We start from the raw sequence: 18,743 nt of genomic DNA on the forward strand, positions 1-18,743 counted from the left end.
CCCTAAATTTTAGGAGATGTTGCCATTGTATCTTTCTAGGTCATCCGACCCTCTTTGTACACTACAGCCACACCCAAAACTAAAATGTAGCTTATGTAGCAAAGGATTCCGCTTTGGCTGGCCAATGACCCCACTTTGGCTAACCATAGTCCTTGTCCAACCTTAGTGCTCTTTAGCCCTTAGGTCTGAACTCTCTCTGAACAGTTCCACACTGGCTATGCAATGCAGGGCAGTTAGATTTCCAGAGGGGTGTTTCCAAAAGGTAAAACAAACGAAATTCCCCAAAGAAAGAGAAAATAAACAAAAATGGAATTGCCACTGGCTGGTGACAGTGGTCTACTTATGATTGCACAAATCTCTACAATGCTTGGACTTGCCGATGATGTCGACAACGATGAGGTCGACGACGAGACCGGCTGAAATCTGAAAATCTTTATCTAATGAATTCTGACTCTATGTCGGCGACGATGCTGATGACGATGACGCGCTGAAAACGCAGATGCTGAAATCTGCGTTTTCCGGGCTGAAACTGTAAGGAACTGCTGCGAGAAGGTGAGATTTGCGAGGTTCGGGACTTGATCTGCGGTGTCTAAGGCCTGAAAACTGAAAACGCTGAGTATAGGGCTGATTCCGTCGCGAAGATCTGCAAAAACGCTGAGGCTGATCTGCAAACCAAAAACGCTACGGCTGAAAATGAACCTGCTGCAAACACGCTGTGGATCTGTTGGTGCAAACCACTAACGCTAGTGCTGATCTGTCCTTTGCTGTCGCCAGGCCGACGCAGATGCAAACACACTTGCTGATCTGGGTTCTTGTCCAAAAACGCTAGCTAATTTGTTGTGATGCAAAAACACTAGGACATCTAGGGTTCTGCTGAGAAGTTGCATGTTGAGCGAGTGCTCCTGCTGCCTCTTCTGCCAGAAAGTGTTAACTGTAGTTTGCTTATTTATTAACTTAGCAAAATTGCCCTACCTACTTTCCAACAAAAGTCACTTAAAAATAATAAGTGAAAAATGTCAAAATAGGGAAAATAGGTCAATACATTGGAAGATTCCCCTGAATGATTCTGATGGATTCTGATGGGAATGCTTATGATCATGTTGTCGGCAACCAAAGGATATGCATCTACACTAAGTGTCTGGACATGCACGGTCTGTGAACACACTCACAAAAGTGCCAGACCACTTCTAAATCTAGACTGACTGGACTGACTGAACCCTCGTCATGCTATAGCTTGTCCACGGACACACAGGGTTGGATGTGTCACGTGACAGTCACATACTGGCAACATGGAGACAGGCTCGTCCTGCTCCAACACCTCATTGGCAGGGAGAGGGTCTCACAGCTCTGAGTTCTTGTCAGCTTTTTCGGCCAGGTTGTGGGACTCCAGATAGCCGCGGCGAGTCACTTTGTTCCAGTGGTTGGTTGCACATCAAGCTACAGCAGTTGGGAGCTGGCTTGTACATAGTGGTCTCTCGGCAGCATGCGCAGCTTGTGACCATCCTGTGGAGGGTCAACGCCATTGTCTTTGGGACTGTCCTTTGGCACAGCAGGTTTGGCTTTGTGTCCTTCGGCTGATGCCAGAGCTCTCTGCAGCACGGCAATACACATGGGGGGCAACTTGGTCCACTCTCACAGATCAGGCACTTCAGTTTGAGCTATCCTTCACCAACACAATGATAGTGATGTAAGGGGGTCGACCTACACTTCAGCCTGCAGAGCTTACTCCACAGGAGTGGCGCAGTGAGAGAGAGGAGTGTTGGGAGCTCATCTGTGGCCTGACACTATGGTTCATCTGGCGTGCCCACTGCTTCCGCATCTTTGAGGCTCGCCCTGTACCACCAGCAGAGACAGTTCGAGATCTTTGGCTAGAGCTGATCCATACTCTCAGAGGACAGCTCGAGAGACTCCAAGGCAGCTCTGACCGCATGCGGTAGCGTAGAGAGCCTTCGATTCTGGCACCCTGGGCCTTTCTTCACCATGGTCCAGGGGGAGCTCAGATGGCACTACCGTCCACCTGTGTGGCTTTTCCCTCCTCCCATCTCTTGATTTAGCCTCATTGTACATATGTTGTTTTTTTATTGGGAGAGTCTCCCCCCTACGATTATTGTAGCCCTCTCTAATAGAGGTGATTGACCGTTGTAGCCCTATGGGCAGATTCATTAACTAATAGAAGGATCTTTTTCTCGGAAAAAAAAAGATCCCTCTTCAAGAACTTGGTCTCTCTTCTCTGCCATAACGGAAAACTCTGTGTTGCTTTCACCCACAACAATTCACGCTTGCACTTTTTGAAGAAAAAGTGACTATCCCGTCGACGGAACCACTATCCCGATGATGGAACCATAACCGGCCTGTACAGTAGAGAGGCGGTACTATTTCAATTACTTGTTAACTTTACACAGCTGTCCAAACCTGGCGAGGGCTGAAAACGCAGGTTTCCAACCTGATTTCGGCAACATAACGACGCCAAAATCCCTGTAGGTCAAAAGTACCTGTCTAGGACGGATTCCCTCGCAATTTAGAAGCTTTCTCGTGAGCTGTAACAGAATTGCAGCATGCTGTCATGCCCTGTTTTGCCACTGCCAGGTGCCAAGAAACTTGTGCACGCATCTCAAGGCCTTCCCAAGGCCCCCCTTGCGTTCTCTTGCAGTTTAGGTGAGAAACCCTAAACCTGCAGAAAAACACAGCAAGCTGTAATTCTCTGTTTTGGGATCGTTTTTAGCGGAGCGAACAATCCACGCGTGTCCCAAGGGCTCCCACACGCAATGGGACAGTTCCCCTCTAAATTGGACGAGTTTTCACGCGAGAAAACTCTCCAAATTCGCATCCTTTCGCGATTGAACTGTGCGTACTTGTGGGGGATTAGCAATTAGCTAATCCGGTTCCTGTTCAGAAGGTTCTTGCCTTGGCACACGCGCATAAAACCCCCAGAATTGTACATGATCATTTCAAAAGCCCAACTAGTGGGGCATAGAGCAACCAAGGACATGATGTTTAATCACAAGGGCCAAGCCAAATGACAATGCACCTGAGAAGTACAAAGCCAGGAGATGATCCATGCCGACAATTGGAACAAACGCCTTTGAATGTATGACAAAAATTTGGATTTCTATCAGATAAAGTGCGCCGTCTATGGCTAAAGTCTACTCCGAGGTTAATACAAATTTTAAGTAAGTTCCCCGTACATCTAGACCCTAATGGAGGTTGCCATGCAATAGATATCATTTAAAGTCCCCCTATTAGACATAAATACTCAAATCTTCAATGAAAAGAATTTCTTCAAAAGGAATCTTTTATAACGTCAAACCTTATCTTCAATAACCAACAGAAAGTTTATGAAGGAACATAGCAGTACCTTATCTGGATGGTGTTTGAGAGCTGCCTTCCGGTAAGCCTTCTTTATATCACTTGCAGAACAAGATACATCCAATCCACTGTCGAACCAAACACATTCATAGTGAAATGATGGGAGACACTAAACAAGCTTCAAACAACTTGTCACAAGCAAATCAATAAAAGCTCATGGCCAAAAAAGCCATGCTAATTATTATACGAGAAAGATTTATTACAGCTGCAAAGTTCATAGCATGCAAAATAAGACAAGCTAAAGTCTATGGACACTTTCAAGCACATCTGGGTCTATTACACCTAACCATAATCTGATGAGCAGTACAATTTTCTTTTTTTAGGCAAAACTGCATTCTAAAATATGACAGAAAGCTCACTTTATGATATATCAGTAACTTGATATTGTAAAGCATGACAATAGCACTACTCTCCACAAACCAAAGTACCCACAAGCTTTACTTTCTTATACCCAATGATATCCTACAAACGGAAAAAGCTGCTCACATATAAACATAACATTAAGATCCTCGCACTGTGAGGGAAGATTGTTGCCACACTCATCTCAAACAAATAAATATGCCTGCCCAACAGTCTTCAGAATTTTGCTTGAGTCATATGTATCGTTTAATTCCAGAATCCCCGTGTCAGATCACACATCGTCCACTTTTTGGATGAGGCCACCATTCAATTACCGCTCTCCGCACGCATACAATGCCCACAAACAGTCTCTCGCAGGATGACATATGCAGGCACACACTCGCTCTGTTTGTAACAAGCCTTCAACACCTTGTAAACTTAACCGCTCAAAAACTTGTGCAACAAGTAGTACAGTGGAGAATTTACAGTATAAGGTAATGGTCCACTGCATAATCCTTTTTCATCTCCCTGGTCGCTTTGTCAAGTCTCTCTCGAGCTTGTCTAAGGTCTAGTGCAGATTTCGATGCAGCTCTTGTGATTTTACTGCTCTTGGAGAGAGCTTCCTGCTTTTCTAAAACGATGATAAGCCGTTGAAGATCATTGCATGTTTGCCCGAAATCCCGGATTATTTCGTGCAATGTTGCTCTTCGAGATATAGCCTGCAATATAAACATCTCTCTCTCTCTCTCTCTCTCTCTCTCTCTCTCTCTCTCTCTCTCTCTCTCTCTCTCTCTCTCTCTCTCTCTCTCTCTCTCTCTCTCTCTCTCTCTCTCTCTCAGAGCGGCGCACTGCATGACGGTGCCAGACATATGGGACCATGCTGAAGATGGCTACGTGGAATTGTAATGGGTCTATGAGGTTGGACGTGGGTGCATTTGAGGACAGTTTCAAAGACAAGGATATTGTATTCTTCTCAGAGACTCATCAGGCCCCTAGACAGGTGATGCTACATGTGGTGGGATACAGATGCGAGACAGCTCACAGGACAAATGCAAGATCTGAGCATGGGAGTAGAGGTTCAGGAGCAGCAGCAGTGCTATTCAAAGAGGAACTACAACCATTACTGCATGTACGAAGAGATGATCATGCTAGATATATGTGGGTAAGACTGAGAGATGACACAGGTCGATTCCTATATATTGCCATATGTTACTTTCCTCTTAGTACATCAGTGTATGCTGCATCCAGAGGGCAGTCGCCTTTCTCTATACTAGATGATGACAGATGGGAGTTTTCTAGGGATGGTGATATCATTCTCCTAGGGGACTTCAATGCCCAAACGGGCAACTCGCAGACAATCTTCTACGACACTTCAAATGAGATGCTTAGAGAGCTGCATGTGGGTGAGTTGGGACTTGACAGATGCTCAGATGATAGAGAGCAGACGGAATATGGGAGATACCTCAAGGAAATGACGACTACACATGGATTAGCTATACTTAATGGCTTACAGCGATTTCTTGGAGCATCGGTTTCACACGCTTTCCACATATGGGGCCAGTACGGTGGATTATGTTATGACACAACCGAGCTTTATCCCCTACATTCAGGATTTCACTGTGGGAGCCAGGCCAGTGGGCATAGCAGTAGATCATGCTCTCTTGACACTGTCCGTCAAATTTCAATATAGTACAACCCAGACATCAGGAGGCAAGTCACACACCCGCTATACATTTACTCCAGAGACTAATTTCGTTTATACAGAGGAGATCTGGGACCATCTATTGGAAGGCACAGCTGGTACAAATGATACAAGCCTCTCACTGGAGGAGTGCACCACTCTACTGACTGACACACTACATAGGGCTGCATCAGTGGCATACCCACACACTCAGCCGGGCAAGAGACGACATTCTGGGAGCATGCCCCAGAATAGTTGGTATGATGAGGAATGCAGAGAGATGAGAGCCCAGCTTCAGAGGGATCTTCTTTTAGGAGTCATCACTTACAGATAGTCTCGGATTGCTTTCCGACGCCTTGTGCGACAGAAAAAGCGAGCTTACCTAGCTCAGATGGAACGAGACTTATCTCAGATGTTCTTGAGTAGGGACTCAGGAGAAGCATGGCGACTCTTCCATGAGCACTCCCCTCCCCCAGTGATTATTCACCTGATGTGTGGGGCCAATATGCGACATCATTATATACGGTTCCTGGACAGGAACCCCTTCCAGACCCTACCAAGCCTTGCCCAGCTACGAGCACTTTCTTTACACCTGAGATGGTACATAGGGCCATCGACAGGATGAAGACCAGGAAGGCATATGATCATGACGGTCTACTAGCGGAGCACTTTATACATGCCAGGGATATGTTCATGGAGGTTCTCGCAGTGTTGTTCAATCGTGGCATGTGTGAGAGATTACCTTAGACCTGGAGGTTGTCTAATATTGTGCCCATCTTCAAGGCTGGGGACCCTACAAAGCCTGGGAACTACCGCACTATTATGGTTGGACACACATTGGCACGGTTGTATGCATCTATTTTGGAGCAACACTTGAGTAATTGGGCAGAGGGCGAGGGTGTACGAGCAAAGGGTCAGGCCGGCTTCAGGAGGGGTTTCTCCACTCTTGATCATATTCTGACACTCAGGGCCATCATTGAGGAGGGCAGATCACATGGGAAACGGATCTATTGTAGCTTTGTGGATTTTCCCACAGCATTTGACATGGTACCAGGAGCTCGATTGATGCGCAGACTGCAAGAGATGGGGGTGCCCATAGAGGTGATTTGGGGGACTATGGCTTTGTACAGATCAGTGGTAGGACATGTACGCACTTCGGAAGGGGTATCTGATTTAGTTCACTCTACTATTGGAGTGAAACAGGGCTGCCCATTGTCTCCTACTCTATTTGGTATGTATGTTGATGAGGTGTCTGAGTACATTGACAGAGAGGGTGACAGGGGTGCCCAGTTGGCAAGGACGTGGATCCCATTGTTGCTATATGCTGATAATATTGTGCTGATATCTGACTCACCAGAAGGTATGCAACGACATTTGGATGCACCACGCAGTTTTGCAGAGGATAGTGGACTGTGTGTTAACCTAGGTAAAACCAAGGTTCCGGTGTTTAACACCACACCGCAATGGATTAGGAGATTAGTACCTACTTTCAAATATGGTCAAGAGATTGTGGAGTATAGAGATGCATACACTTACCGGGGGGTAGTCTTTACTGGGCCGAGATTTTCTTTGAGAAGAGCAGCAGAGACCAGACTAACTAGAGCTGGTGCGGCTCTGGGAGGAATGGAGAGGATTTGTTCGCAAGTTCAGTTCCAGGAACCCAGGACAAAGTTATGGCTCTTTCATACTTTGGTTGCTTCTACTATGTTATATGGGGTGCAGGTTTGGGGACCTTCTATAGGCCAGGATGGTTGCAAGCGTATGGAGAAGCCCCTAGTATCTATGATCTCTCGGCTGATTAGAGCCAAGGCTTCCGTACCGCATGATATCATTTGAGCGGAATTAGCTGCCCCCCTTATGGAGATTGAGGCGTTTACCAGATCAGTCTCTTTTGTACACAGTCTGTGGGATACTACCAGAGACAAATGCCAGGGTGGCTCTAAAGTCCTCCAAACAATTAGCTCTTAATGGGGATACATCATGCTGGTTTGCACAGATGGCTTCATGGTTTCAGACACATGGTTTCACCATGGACAGGTTGCCTCCTTTTCCATACTCTCTACAGGCACCCTTGAGGTCTCAGACACGGGTAGAGACTTATTCGTCGGGATCTAATCCACCTGGACACGAGGAGGACATGGATAGAGCCGTTACAGGGGTTGGGCAAAAAGATGGCTTTCTATAGAGAGCATCTTCTCCACCTCACGGGGGATGGGTTTGTGATTCAACCTAGCTATATGGACACGCATCTTTCTCATGGTTTGCGTTGTGCCATTGGCCAGATACGCACGTCCTCACATCAGCTCGAGATTGAGACTGGCAAATTCAGAGGGACACCAGCAAATAGCAGGATATGCCGCTTATGCCATCTAGCGCCAGAGACAGAAGTACATTACATATGTCATTGCACACTGTACTATGAGATACGAGGCCGTTTTCATTGTCTATTCAGAGAAGGTTTTGGGCCTCTATCTAGGGTCATGAGTTATGAGGATCACAGATGTCTTGGGCTATATCTACTTTGAGTTACACAGGCATAAAGAAACTTTACTGAGGAGAGCTGAAGAGAGACAACCCCAGAGACAGATCACAGATTTCTTCACACTAGATATTGTACACCCAGAAGAACAGACAAAGGAGCAGCCAACAGTGAAGAGGTCTACTCGCACTACTCGCATTCTCATAGACCGAGCATTGGAGCTAGGGAGATCTAGACGACCCCCATGGAGAAGAGGAGCTACACAGTTTCGAAGGAGGCTACAGCAAAGGATTTGAGCCATACTCTTTTGTCGTCCAGAGTGCACATGAAGATGGATCTCTACTCTCCTCCCATCTTGTCTTCACATTGTACTGCTAAGTTTAGGATCCCGCAGTATTTATATTTTGTTATCCTAGTTTAATTTATTTTGTTAATCTGACTTTGTATTAGATACACCGCATTGTAACTTTCTGGTCTCATAGGTCACTTTGGCCTTTTGAAGACGTTAATATAACATTTCATTTGATTTCATCTCTCTCTCTCTCTCTCTCTCTCTCTCTCTCTCTCTCTCTCTCTCTCTCTCTCTCTCTCTCTCTCTCTCTCTCTCTCTCTCTCTCTCAAAAACACACTCTTGCACGCACACACATCTTCTCTTAATTTTCTTGGTACATGCACACATTCAGCACTTCTGATTTTCTTGGCTTACGTTACATGTGTTTCTTAATTCTCTAGGCATGCTTTTCTTGATTGCTTAGTACACATTACACCCATCTTCTGAGTTTTTCACACAAGTTACACATGTTAATTTGCTTTTGTGGCGCACATTACACAACTCTTTGACTTTTTTTGGCAAACTTTGCATGTTTGCTTAATTTTCTTGCCATACACTGCATATGAATAAGGTTTCGCGGAAGTTATTACACATTCAGTGCAAGTTGCTGTGAGCACATTTACAACACTCTTGAAGTATTGGGTGGTTATGTTTTAGCTTTCAAGTATGGGCATTGGGTGTGACAAATGGTGTATCTTTTTGGCATGCAGCAAGCCTTTGCGAGGTTTCTCTTTGCTGGTGTGCTCTTGTGCACAATCGGCAGCGTATTTCGTTACCTCTCTCTAGCCCCTCCATACTCTGTTTGGCACTAGCATGGACGCATATGGCGTTGCTTGATTGGCACCCATGGCACATGTTCAAAGATTGCCTTTTCTGTTTTCTGTCTATTTTCAGGCCATCAGTGGCTGTACACACAGAGTTCCACCATCTCCGAATCCTCGGCAACGCTCTCAACCTTCATCATGCCTTTGTTTCGACAACCTGCTGACAGGACATCACCTGGCTGTTGCAACATCCAGTAGTCTCTACTTCAGCTTGAGATTGCTATTGGGTGTTTTATTCTTGGGAGTTGTTCTTTTCAGTTGGCACATACTGCCAATGCAGTTACATAGACTGATACTCGAAGTTGTTCAGTCCTACACAAAGCTTGAGACACGATAAAACAGTCTTGACTTTTCTTTTCCATACGCTACAGTTGGGTCTCGTCTAACTCCATGCAATCGGAAGAGTAGGCAAGTTAGTCTGTGATGATGAAGATGCCATTCTCCTCTCGTGGTCGAAACAAACTCTAGCACTTATTTCTCTTCAACGGAAAAGAGAGGACATTTCTGACACGGAGTGCCCAAGTTTCACTCTCTTAAGTACTACCCCACGCCATAGACACAAGAGACAGACAAATTCCTCCGAGAAGATTTTCACATGCAAGCAGCCGCCAGGCAGTAGCCATACAATAGTCCCCATAACCATATAGTAGGAGGCAATGAAACAAAGCCAAGCCATGGAGATTTGGAGAGGTCTATTGGTCTGTTGCTTGGGAGTGCACAGTTGTCAAACAAAGCCAAGTTGTGGAAATTTGAGAGGTCTATTGGTCTGCCTAGTGAGCTTGGGAGCACACCTTGACACTTGTTTAGGAGATAGCATAAAGCATAGTGATTCCGTAACAACAAGAATGACAAGTTTTAGGGTTAAAGTTTCTACGTCGGGGCCATAGACGCAATTGATCATTGCGTTCATTTGACCACTTACAGACTCTCTCTCTCTCTCTCTCTCTCTCTCTCTCTCTCTCTCTCTCTCTCTCTCTCTCTCTCACATATACAATTCAATTGTTTCAAGCTGTTCTTTGTGTTTTTGTATGATTCCTTGCCAGAAGTGATTGAAGTGGTATCAGAGCCTCTTCAAACCGAAGCACAGTCCTAACAAAATGGATGGACATACAGATAACCAAAACAGACAAGGCAAAAATCCACCCACTCCTTCCTCCCCCATGGGCTTGCCTTTTCCTTTGCGCGATTCTGAACCAGCTAGCTTGTCAAGTGACACATCCAACCCTATGTGTCGGTGGACAAGCTACAGTATGACAAGGGTTCAATTCAATCAAGTCAGTCTAGAATAGATAGTGATATGGCACTTTTGTGAGTCTGTTCGCAGACCGTGCATGTCCAGACACTTAGATTAGATGCATATCCTCTGGTTGCACACAGCATGATCATCCGATTCCCATCAGAGTCCATCAGGAGCATTTTTATAGTGCATAGACCTATTTTCCCTATTTTTGACATTTTTCACTTATTATTTTAAGTGACTTTTGTTGGAAACTAGATAGGGCAATTTTGCTAAGATAATATATAAGCAAACCAGAGTTAGCACTTTCTGGCAGAACAGGCAACAGGAGCACTCGCTCAATAGGCAACTTCTCAGCAGAACCCCCAGATGCCCTAGCGTTTTTGCTTTTCAACAGAAAGCTAGTGCTTTTGGACCAGATCAGCCAGCGTTTTTGCTCTTGCAGATCCCTGGCGACAGCAGACAAAGCAAAAGCCCCAACGTTAGCAGATTCTTCACAGCAAGACTATTTTCAGCCCTAGCGTTTTTGCATATGCAAGACACTTCAGCGTTTTTGCAGATCTTCGCCACGGAATCCCCATTAGACTGAGCGTTTTCAGTTTTCAGCATTCAGTAACAATAGTAGAACCCCCCGAGCCTCGCAGATCTCACCTTCCCGCAGCAGATCCTCGCCGCACGGTTAGATCCCGCGAAGTTTGCAATTTCAGCCCGGAATACACAGATTTCAGCATCTGCGTTTTCAGTGCGTCGTCGTTGTACCATCGCCATCGACATCGTCACCAACATAGAGTCAGAATTCGGCAGATAAAGATTTGCAGATTTCAGCCCATCTCGTCGTCGTCGTCGACATCGTCGGCAAGTCCAAGCACTGTAGAGATTTGTGCAATCAATAGTAGACCGCTCTCGCCATAGAAAGTGGGGCCCTTGGAGGTGGATTTGACAACATTATGGTGTCGTATTCTTCTCTCTCTATCTCGGAGTCTTAGCACCTTCACTCACAGTGTCCATTCATTTTGTTTGTGTCCATTGCATTCTCTCATTAAAGAACGAAAGGCTCTCCCTTCCCCAAGTAAAAGGAACCTTGAGCACAGTTCGGAGCACTCATCTTGAGCAAAGTTCAACATTCACTTCCGCTGCACCTTACATAGCTCCTCACCTATGTATGCTCAATGGAGTGCAGTGAGACGTCAGTTGAGGTCCACCGGGCGTGCCAAAAATGAGAGCACCTATCAGGCAAAGTGTGTCATGCTCTCTACTGTAAGTGCTCCTCACTGCAATATGCGTGAAACCTCACTCCAGCAAAAAGTCAAATACCACATAGCAATGGTGAAACCGGCCCGTAGGGCGGTCGACATAGGCTTTCACCCGAAACTTTACTTTAGACTTTAGGACACAGAGGAACTTCACGAATAAGCCTGTGACTAGAACTCAACACTTCAAAACAAACCACGGCCTGACAGCTAGAGCGCTACCAAGCAGACAATGACACCTTGATGGCCCCGAAGACTGGAGCCCCTTTCAGTATTTCTTTATTCTTATTAAACTTGAGAAAAACCTGTAAACTTCTACAAGCTGTCCCACTTTTATCAGGCTGAAATTCCTTTACTCTAACTCGATTTTGGCAACATAACCACAGCAGAAGTCTCCACGGACAAAATCCCAAGTAAACATTGACTTTCCACGCACTTTAGAGCACTTTGCAAAACTTGGCGAGAAATTGCAGCACACTGAATTCTCTAATTTGCGCTCCGATCCGCGTGCAAATCACTTCTGTGAATAGCCCTCGAGCTCTCGCACCTGAAGGGTCACTTGCCCCTTGAATTAGACGAGATTCCTTGCGAGAAATCTCTCTAAATTGTCTTGTACATGCACCAAATGCTTTCCCGAGGCTCCCTTGGCACATAAACGATCCGAACGCTTCCACCTAGCTGTCCAAACCTGCCCATGGTTGTAATTGAAAGTTTTAACGACACAAATATCCCTGTAGGTCAAAAGTACACGTCAAGGACACTTTCCCTTGCGGTATGGAAGCTTTCCAGTGAGCTGCAAGTCAATTTCAGCATGCTGTAATTTTTTGTTTTGCCAATGTTAGGTGCCTACTGCCCTGTACGTGTCACAAACTCCTGACATGTCAAAGCCCTGAAGAATGGAGCCAACTTACAGATGCCGGCCGATGGGCCTCAACCCTAAGAAGAACAAGTATCAAAAGAAGAAGTCCTACCAACTTATGGCGACCCGGTCCGATGGGGCCCCAAATGACATAAAGAATTAAAATAAAGCAAGACCCGCAATTCATGACATGGCAGTTCCTAGAAATCACGCGGACAGTGCTGACGTGGCAAGCCGTACGGATTTCCGTTTTGCACTGGCAATTGTACGGAATTCTGTGATTACGCTGGCAGCTTTTTCGCATTGCTTTTGGACCAGAAGCTTTTGAGTTTTTCACGTAAACTGCTTTTCATAGGCCAAGGGCCTTTAAATATGTAATAAGGGCTCATTCTCTCGCATGCTTCTTGGAGAAGGTGCAGAGTCTGGAGTACCGGCCTGTACTGAGTTGATGCAATATAAAGAAATACTGAAAGGGGCGCCAAGGTTTGGGGCCAATACTCTCTAGGGTGGAATTCCGCCACTCCGTGTCACGTGTCGTCTCTCTCTCTCAGTTCAGTTGTTATTGAAGTGCTAAAAGTCTGTTCAGTCTGTTCTTTTCTATTGGCACGTGGTGCCCGTCTTGTGACAGTGGTATCAAAGCATCAAGCGTGTGCTTTTTTGAAAGCAAACCGGTCCTACAAGAGAAAACAGAGCTATCAGAATTTTTACTTGAAGTATCCTTGTGTTCCGATCCCGGACTTAGTAGGCACTCCCACCCTTACTTCATCGCGCATCGGGCGCGCTCCCGTCTTCATCGCTCTGCCTTACAGGGCATAAGCCATAAAGAACCCAGAGACATAGAATTCATGGATTCAGTAGAATATTTGCAATTTCTTCTCAACAACCTTCACGACATTCTTTCGCGGCATCCTCAACCGAATCTTCCGATGCTGCAAAGTTTTCAACAATTTTTTAACTACCATGTTACCCCCTTTGATGCCCCATGTGGTACCTCCACCTCCGGCATCAGAAAGTATGAGAGCTTCCAATCGGCAACCTTCTCAGCCGTCTGTTCCAATCGGGGGAGTCTTCAGGAATATGGTGCAGCCATCTGACCCTGATCCAGTGCAACCGCCTTTGCCATTCGTCACTGCCCCCACCTCTACCGCCGCCGCCACCAGGCTACAATGGTTGGAACCCATATGGATACCCTTATTATCCATACCCAGGATAAGCGCCTAACCAACCCAAAGATTTCAAAGATGGCGTCACGACAGTCAAATTTTTCACTTTTTCCAGGATGAAAGATCGCAAGAAAGCATTGCAGTTCCTACAGCTACAGAAGAATCCAAGATTTCTCGAGCAGGGGGATTTCTTAAAGATCATGCTATACAATGGTGGAGTTCAATCGCGACACAACCGCATCCTCCAAGGACCTAGCAAGCTTTCAAGACAGTTTTTGAACGTAGTTACATGACTTCAATCTTTGAAGTCCGGATTTTGGCAGAGTAGGGCAACTTCAAAATGCTTGCCACCGAAACCATGGACGACTATAACCAAAGGTTTCTCGACGTGTACCTTCCGGTGTCCTGCTTTAAGTTCCGATGTCTTGCTTTAAGTTCATTTCCTTGGAGGACCAAGGCAGGCACTACACCATTGGACTACCATCACCATTGCAGGAATATTGTCTCTCCAAGCAAGTCTCTACCATGCAAGAGCTTATGGACCATGCTGCGGTCAACTACAAGCTCATGAAAGACCTCTAGCCACTAACCAAAACTCCCGGCAACAGCGAACAAATTCTCGCGAATCCAGTGAAAACCAACCTCAACGGCCTTGTCTTACACAACGTCAACAAGATGCCTTGTTACAAGAAGGCCGATGCTTCGAATGTTTCCAAACAGGGCATACGTTCAATACATGTCCTGAGCGAGCCTTGACGTCCTTAGTGCAACCTTTTGCTCCCACGTTATACAGATCCCCGAGGCCACCTCCAGCCAAGAGGCCTAGACCTGCTATTGGACTAGTACCCGATATTTATGGTATACACCTCGGGAGTTTTAATGAATTATGCAGAGCTTGTGGAAAGGTCAACGGCTTGAAAGCCCTTATTTTGTTTGACATCGGAGCTATGGAGAACTTCATCCATCCAGAATTCTTGAAGCAAATGCACTTTGATTATGATGTAGAGGATGGAGAAATTGAAGCTAAGCTAGCCAAAGGGCAAACTCAGAAAGTGGTACTGCTCATTGGTGCTCTTCCAGTAACTATACAAGATTATCATGGCAAAGTTGATTTCCACATTATGAAGTTGGGCAATTGCGCCGTTCTCTTGGGCATGCCCTAGCACGACAAGAATGATGCAACTCTCCAAGTTCGGAATCGAACCATCACCATGATGCGGAAAGGCCAGGCCAGTTGTCCTCAAAGTTCGGTTGTCCGAACAAAGCCCTAAATGACCTCTCCCATTGTTTTCTAATTAGATACTTTAGGACATTGTTTGAGAAAGTATTGTTTGAAATGAAATGGATGTTGTCTTGGTGCAAATTTCAATTGTTTGACTCTGGTTTTAAATACTGGTTTCAATGATTGTTGTTTTTACTCCCAGGTGGAGAAGTGAGAAATACTGTTTTGGTATTGTTTGAACCTCGGAACGACACAGGCCAATGCCTGGGGAGCGTTCTGTTGTATGCTAGAAAACCTCCGAACGACGCAAGCCGATGCCTTGGGAGCGTTTGGTTGTATGCTGGAGCCTCTAAGCGACGCAGACTGCGGTCTCGGGAGCGTTTGATTGTATAGTCCTCTAAGCTCATGGCCTGGACCTTTGTAGGTTATCTGCGAGAGGAATGACGAGGTAGTCGTGGAGTAGCTTCATACCACAGACCGTTTGTCTTGGGGGAGTGCTCAGCGGCGCTGTCTGTTGTGTCTCGTAACATGCATATGTTGAAACCGGCCTGTTCAATCCAAAAAGGGCGGTAGACTTTACTTCAAACCTTGATTTAGCTTTCACCCATTATTAGTCGTCTATTTTACCTGCGCTATAGTGACACAAGAGAGGGGAATGGGATACAGATGCTAGAATGCACCTGTATGAGAAGACCGACACCAAATTGGCCCCTAACTTAGGCGCCCCTTTCGGTATTTCTTTTGTCTTTAAAAGAGGGAATAAATGTTGTGGATCCCTACAAGCTGCCCCGCACAATCTTGGCTGAATTTCAACTGTTTTGGCCTGATTTCGGCAACATAACTGTACTAGGACCCTTCACAGTCAGTATTCCCACGCATTGACTGACTTTCCCGACACATACGGGCACTTTGCAAAACCTGGCGAGAATCTGCAGCACGCTGAATTCTCTGTTTTCTGCCCCGAAAATGCGCCAGATCACCTGTACAGCGGTTCCCTTGATCCTCAAACCTCCTGCGGGTATTAGGGTCCGTTTAGGGCCAAAACCCTAAACCTGCAAAAATACACAGCAGGCTGTAATTCACTGTTTTGGGCTCCGTTTCGCGTGCCAGTCGCATCTGTAGCAAGACCTCGAGCTCTCGCACCTGTAGGGCTACTTGCCCTATGAATCGGACGGGATTTCGCACGTGAAACCTCTCCGAATTCACATGTATTTGCGGGGGATTAGCCGCTAGCTAGTCCAGTACCTGTGCAAGAGGCTCTTGCCTCGGCAATCGCGCATGAACCCACACAAATGTACATTGGTCAAATGAAGAGCCCACTAGAGGGGCATAACATACTGCCAAAGGGGAGAGAGAGGGCAGTGCGTAGCGTACAGGGCATCACTCCTGGCACCGCACTGTGCATAAGAGGGAAAGCAAGCACTCCATAGCTCTTAACCTGTGACAAAAGCTGCAAATGAGCCTCCCCCAGCTTAAAATTCATCGCCACTTCTTGTTGCATGAGGCAAGTGCACTAGAATGTGCCACTTGGCACATTTACAAGCATTTTCCCGTTTCGGGGTTGCCGCCTAAAAATCTCCCAACCGGTTGCCCAGTTGACTTCACGGCAGAGTAAGAAAATGTTCCCCTTGTCATTCCGGAGGTAATGACGTCAACACATTTTCAGGTCCCAAAATAGCACTTCCCTAAATTTTAGGAGATGCTGCCATTATATCTTTCTAGGTCATCCGACCCTCTTTGTACACTGCGGCCACATCCAGAACTGAAATGTAGCCTCTGTAGCAAAGGATTCCACTTTGGCTAGTCAATGACCCCACTTTGGCTAACCATAGTCTTTGTCCAACCTTAGTGCTCTCTTGCCCTCAGGCCTGGACTCCCTCTGGACAGTTCCACACTAGCTATGCAATGCAGGGCAGTTAGACTTCCCGAGGGGTGTTTCCAAAAAGTGAAAGCAAATAGATAATAAGAAAGAAATCAACAAAAAGGATAGATAGTAGTCACACGCTGGTGACATATGTAATGCATTTGTGTTGAATTGTGACGTGCCAACTACTGAATATTCCTAATTGGATGAGATTGCCTGGGTATGTAATTTTAGTGCATCAAGACTGCCATGGAAGATCAGTGCAGTCTGGGTGTGATGGCTAATTTTACTACGCCAGCATATCAAGAGTTCCAAACTCGACGAAAGGAAAAGCCAACTCCTTGATCAAAAGAGCCGATAGGAGAAGCCAACTCCTTAATAACAAAACAAAAAAAATAGAAAACTGATTGTCCCTCAGAATGTCCCTCGGAAAATTTTTGAGCTAACTTGAGATATGCTGTAATCGCGGACGATTACTTTCTTTCAAGAAGGGGGGATGTCATAAACTGCTGACGTATCAAAGCCTTGAAGAATGGAGCCAACTTACAGATGCCGCCCGAGGGGCCTAAACCCTACTAAGAACAAGTAACAAAAGAAGAAGTCCTACCAACTTATGGGGACCCTGTCCGATGCAGCCCCAAGTGACACAAAGGATTAAAATAAAGCAAGACCCGCAGATGATGACGTGGCAACTTTCGAAAATCACTGGAACAATGCTGGCGTGGCAGGTCATACGCATTTCCACGTTTTGCACTGGCAATTGTACAGAATTCTGTGACTTATGCTGGCAGCTTTTTGGCATAGCTTTTGCACCAGAAGCTTTTGAGTTTGAAGGCTTTTCATGTAAACTTCTTTTCATAGGCTAAGGGCCTTTAAATATGTGCTAAGGGCTCATTCTTTGGCATGCTTCGCCGAGAAGGTGCCAAGGTTGGGTCCAATACTCTCTGAGGTGGAATTTCGCCTCTCTCTCTCTCTCTCTCTCTCTCTCTCTCTCTCTCTCTCTCTCTCTCTCTCTCTCTCTCTCTCTCAGTTCAATTGTTACTGAAGTGCTAAAAGTCTGTTCAGTCTCTTCTTTTCTATTGGCACGTGGTGCCCGACTTGTGGAAGTACGCGCATCCCAAGGCCTTTCCGAGGCTTCCCTGGCGATTCCCTACAGTTTAGGTGCGAAACCATAAACCTCCAGAAAACCATAACATGCTGTAATTCTCTGTTTTGGACTGTTTCGAGCAAAGCGAGCACACCTACGCGTGTCTCATGTGCTCCCGCACACAATGAGACAGTTCCCCTGAAAATCGAATGAGTTTTCACGCGAGAAAGCTCTCCGTTTTCGCATTCCTTCGCGATGGAACTATGCGTACCTGAAGGGGATTAGCAATTAGCTAATCCGGTTCTTGTACATAAGGTTCTTGCCTTGGCAAACGCGCATAAAACCCCCAGAAATGTACATGGTCAACTGAGAAGCCCAACTAGAGGGGCATTACCATATGTGCAAAGGGGCGAGAGAGATGCACAAGAGAAAATCGTCGCGCTACATAGAGCAAGGGAGAAGACAAGCTTTCCGATTAAAGCTGTGAGCACCTCCACCCACTACCCACACACATTGTAGCACTCACTTAATGGGCAAAAATCAACCCCTCTTGAAATGGGTGCCCCGTCTTGCTGATGCTTCTGGCAATTGCATCTGGAGCCGCCATGTGTCCAATTTGCCTCTTTTGAGTCAATTCCCTAGTACCCACCAACGACTTTGAACTGAGCCTAGACACCCTTTTACTACTCAGATTCCAATGCCGATTGGCCCGACCAACTCGTAGTGACATGCCCTTCCCGACTGCAGGTGAAACTCTCGGCCGTCAGCCGTTTCACACTAGCCATACAATGTCTAACTATTTGCAACTTCAAAAAGAGGGTCCCAAAAATTAAACAAAAATCCTCGGAAAGAAACCAACAACTCAAGTTAGCAATTACCACGTCCTTGTGACAAATGGAATAGCAACTCAAAGCACAAGAATAGACTCAGAACTCAATGGAACAACTTGAAAAACTCATAGAACCATACAAACTTTAGTTGGTAGCATACTAAGCTCCAAGCCCAACACTCACAGGTACAGAGGGGATGTCGAGGCTCCAA

At 46.0% G+C, this 18,743-nt stretch overlaps 1 protein-coding gene across 3 annotated transcripts in view; it reads right to left on the reverse strand.

Annotated features, from left to right (window-relative positions):
- The window catches only part of LOC147418193 (uncharacterized), a 98,226-nt gene that overhangs the window by 15,325 nt on the left and 64,158 nt on the right, over nucleotides 1-18,743 (reverse strand). For all 3 annotated transcript variants that reach the window (XM_086507517.1, XM_086507516.1, XM_086507515.1), the window contains exons 9-10: nucleotides 4,192-4,424; nucleotides 3,356-3,434 (exon numbers count right to left, since the gene is read on the reverse strand). In XM_086507517.1, the coding sequence (XP_086363643.1) occupies nucleotides 3,356-3,434; nucleotides 4,192-4,424 (312 nt within the window). The remainder of the gene's footprint in view (nucleotides 1-3,355; nucleotides 3,435-4,191; nucleotides 4,425-18,743) is intronic.

The sequence above is a fragment of the Adiantum capillus-veneris genome, chromosome 30, assembly GCF_014529385.1.
Source record: "Adiantum capillus-veneris isolate H3 chromosome 30, ASM1452938v2, whole genome shotgun sequence".
Classification (NCBI taxonomy): Eukaryota; Viridiplantae; Streptophyta; class Polypodiopsida; order Polypodiales; family Pteridaceae; genus Adiantum; species Adiantum capillus-veneris.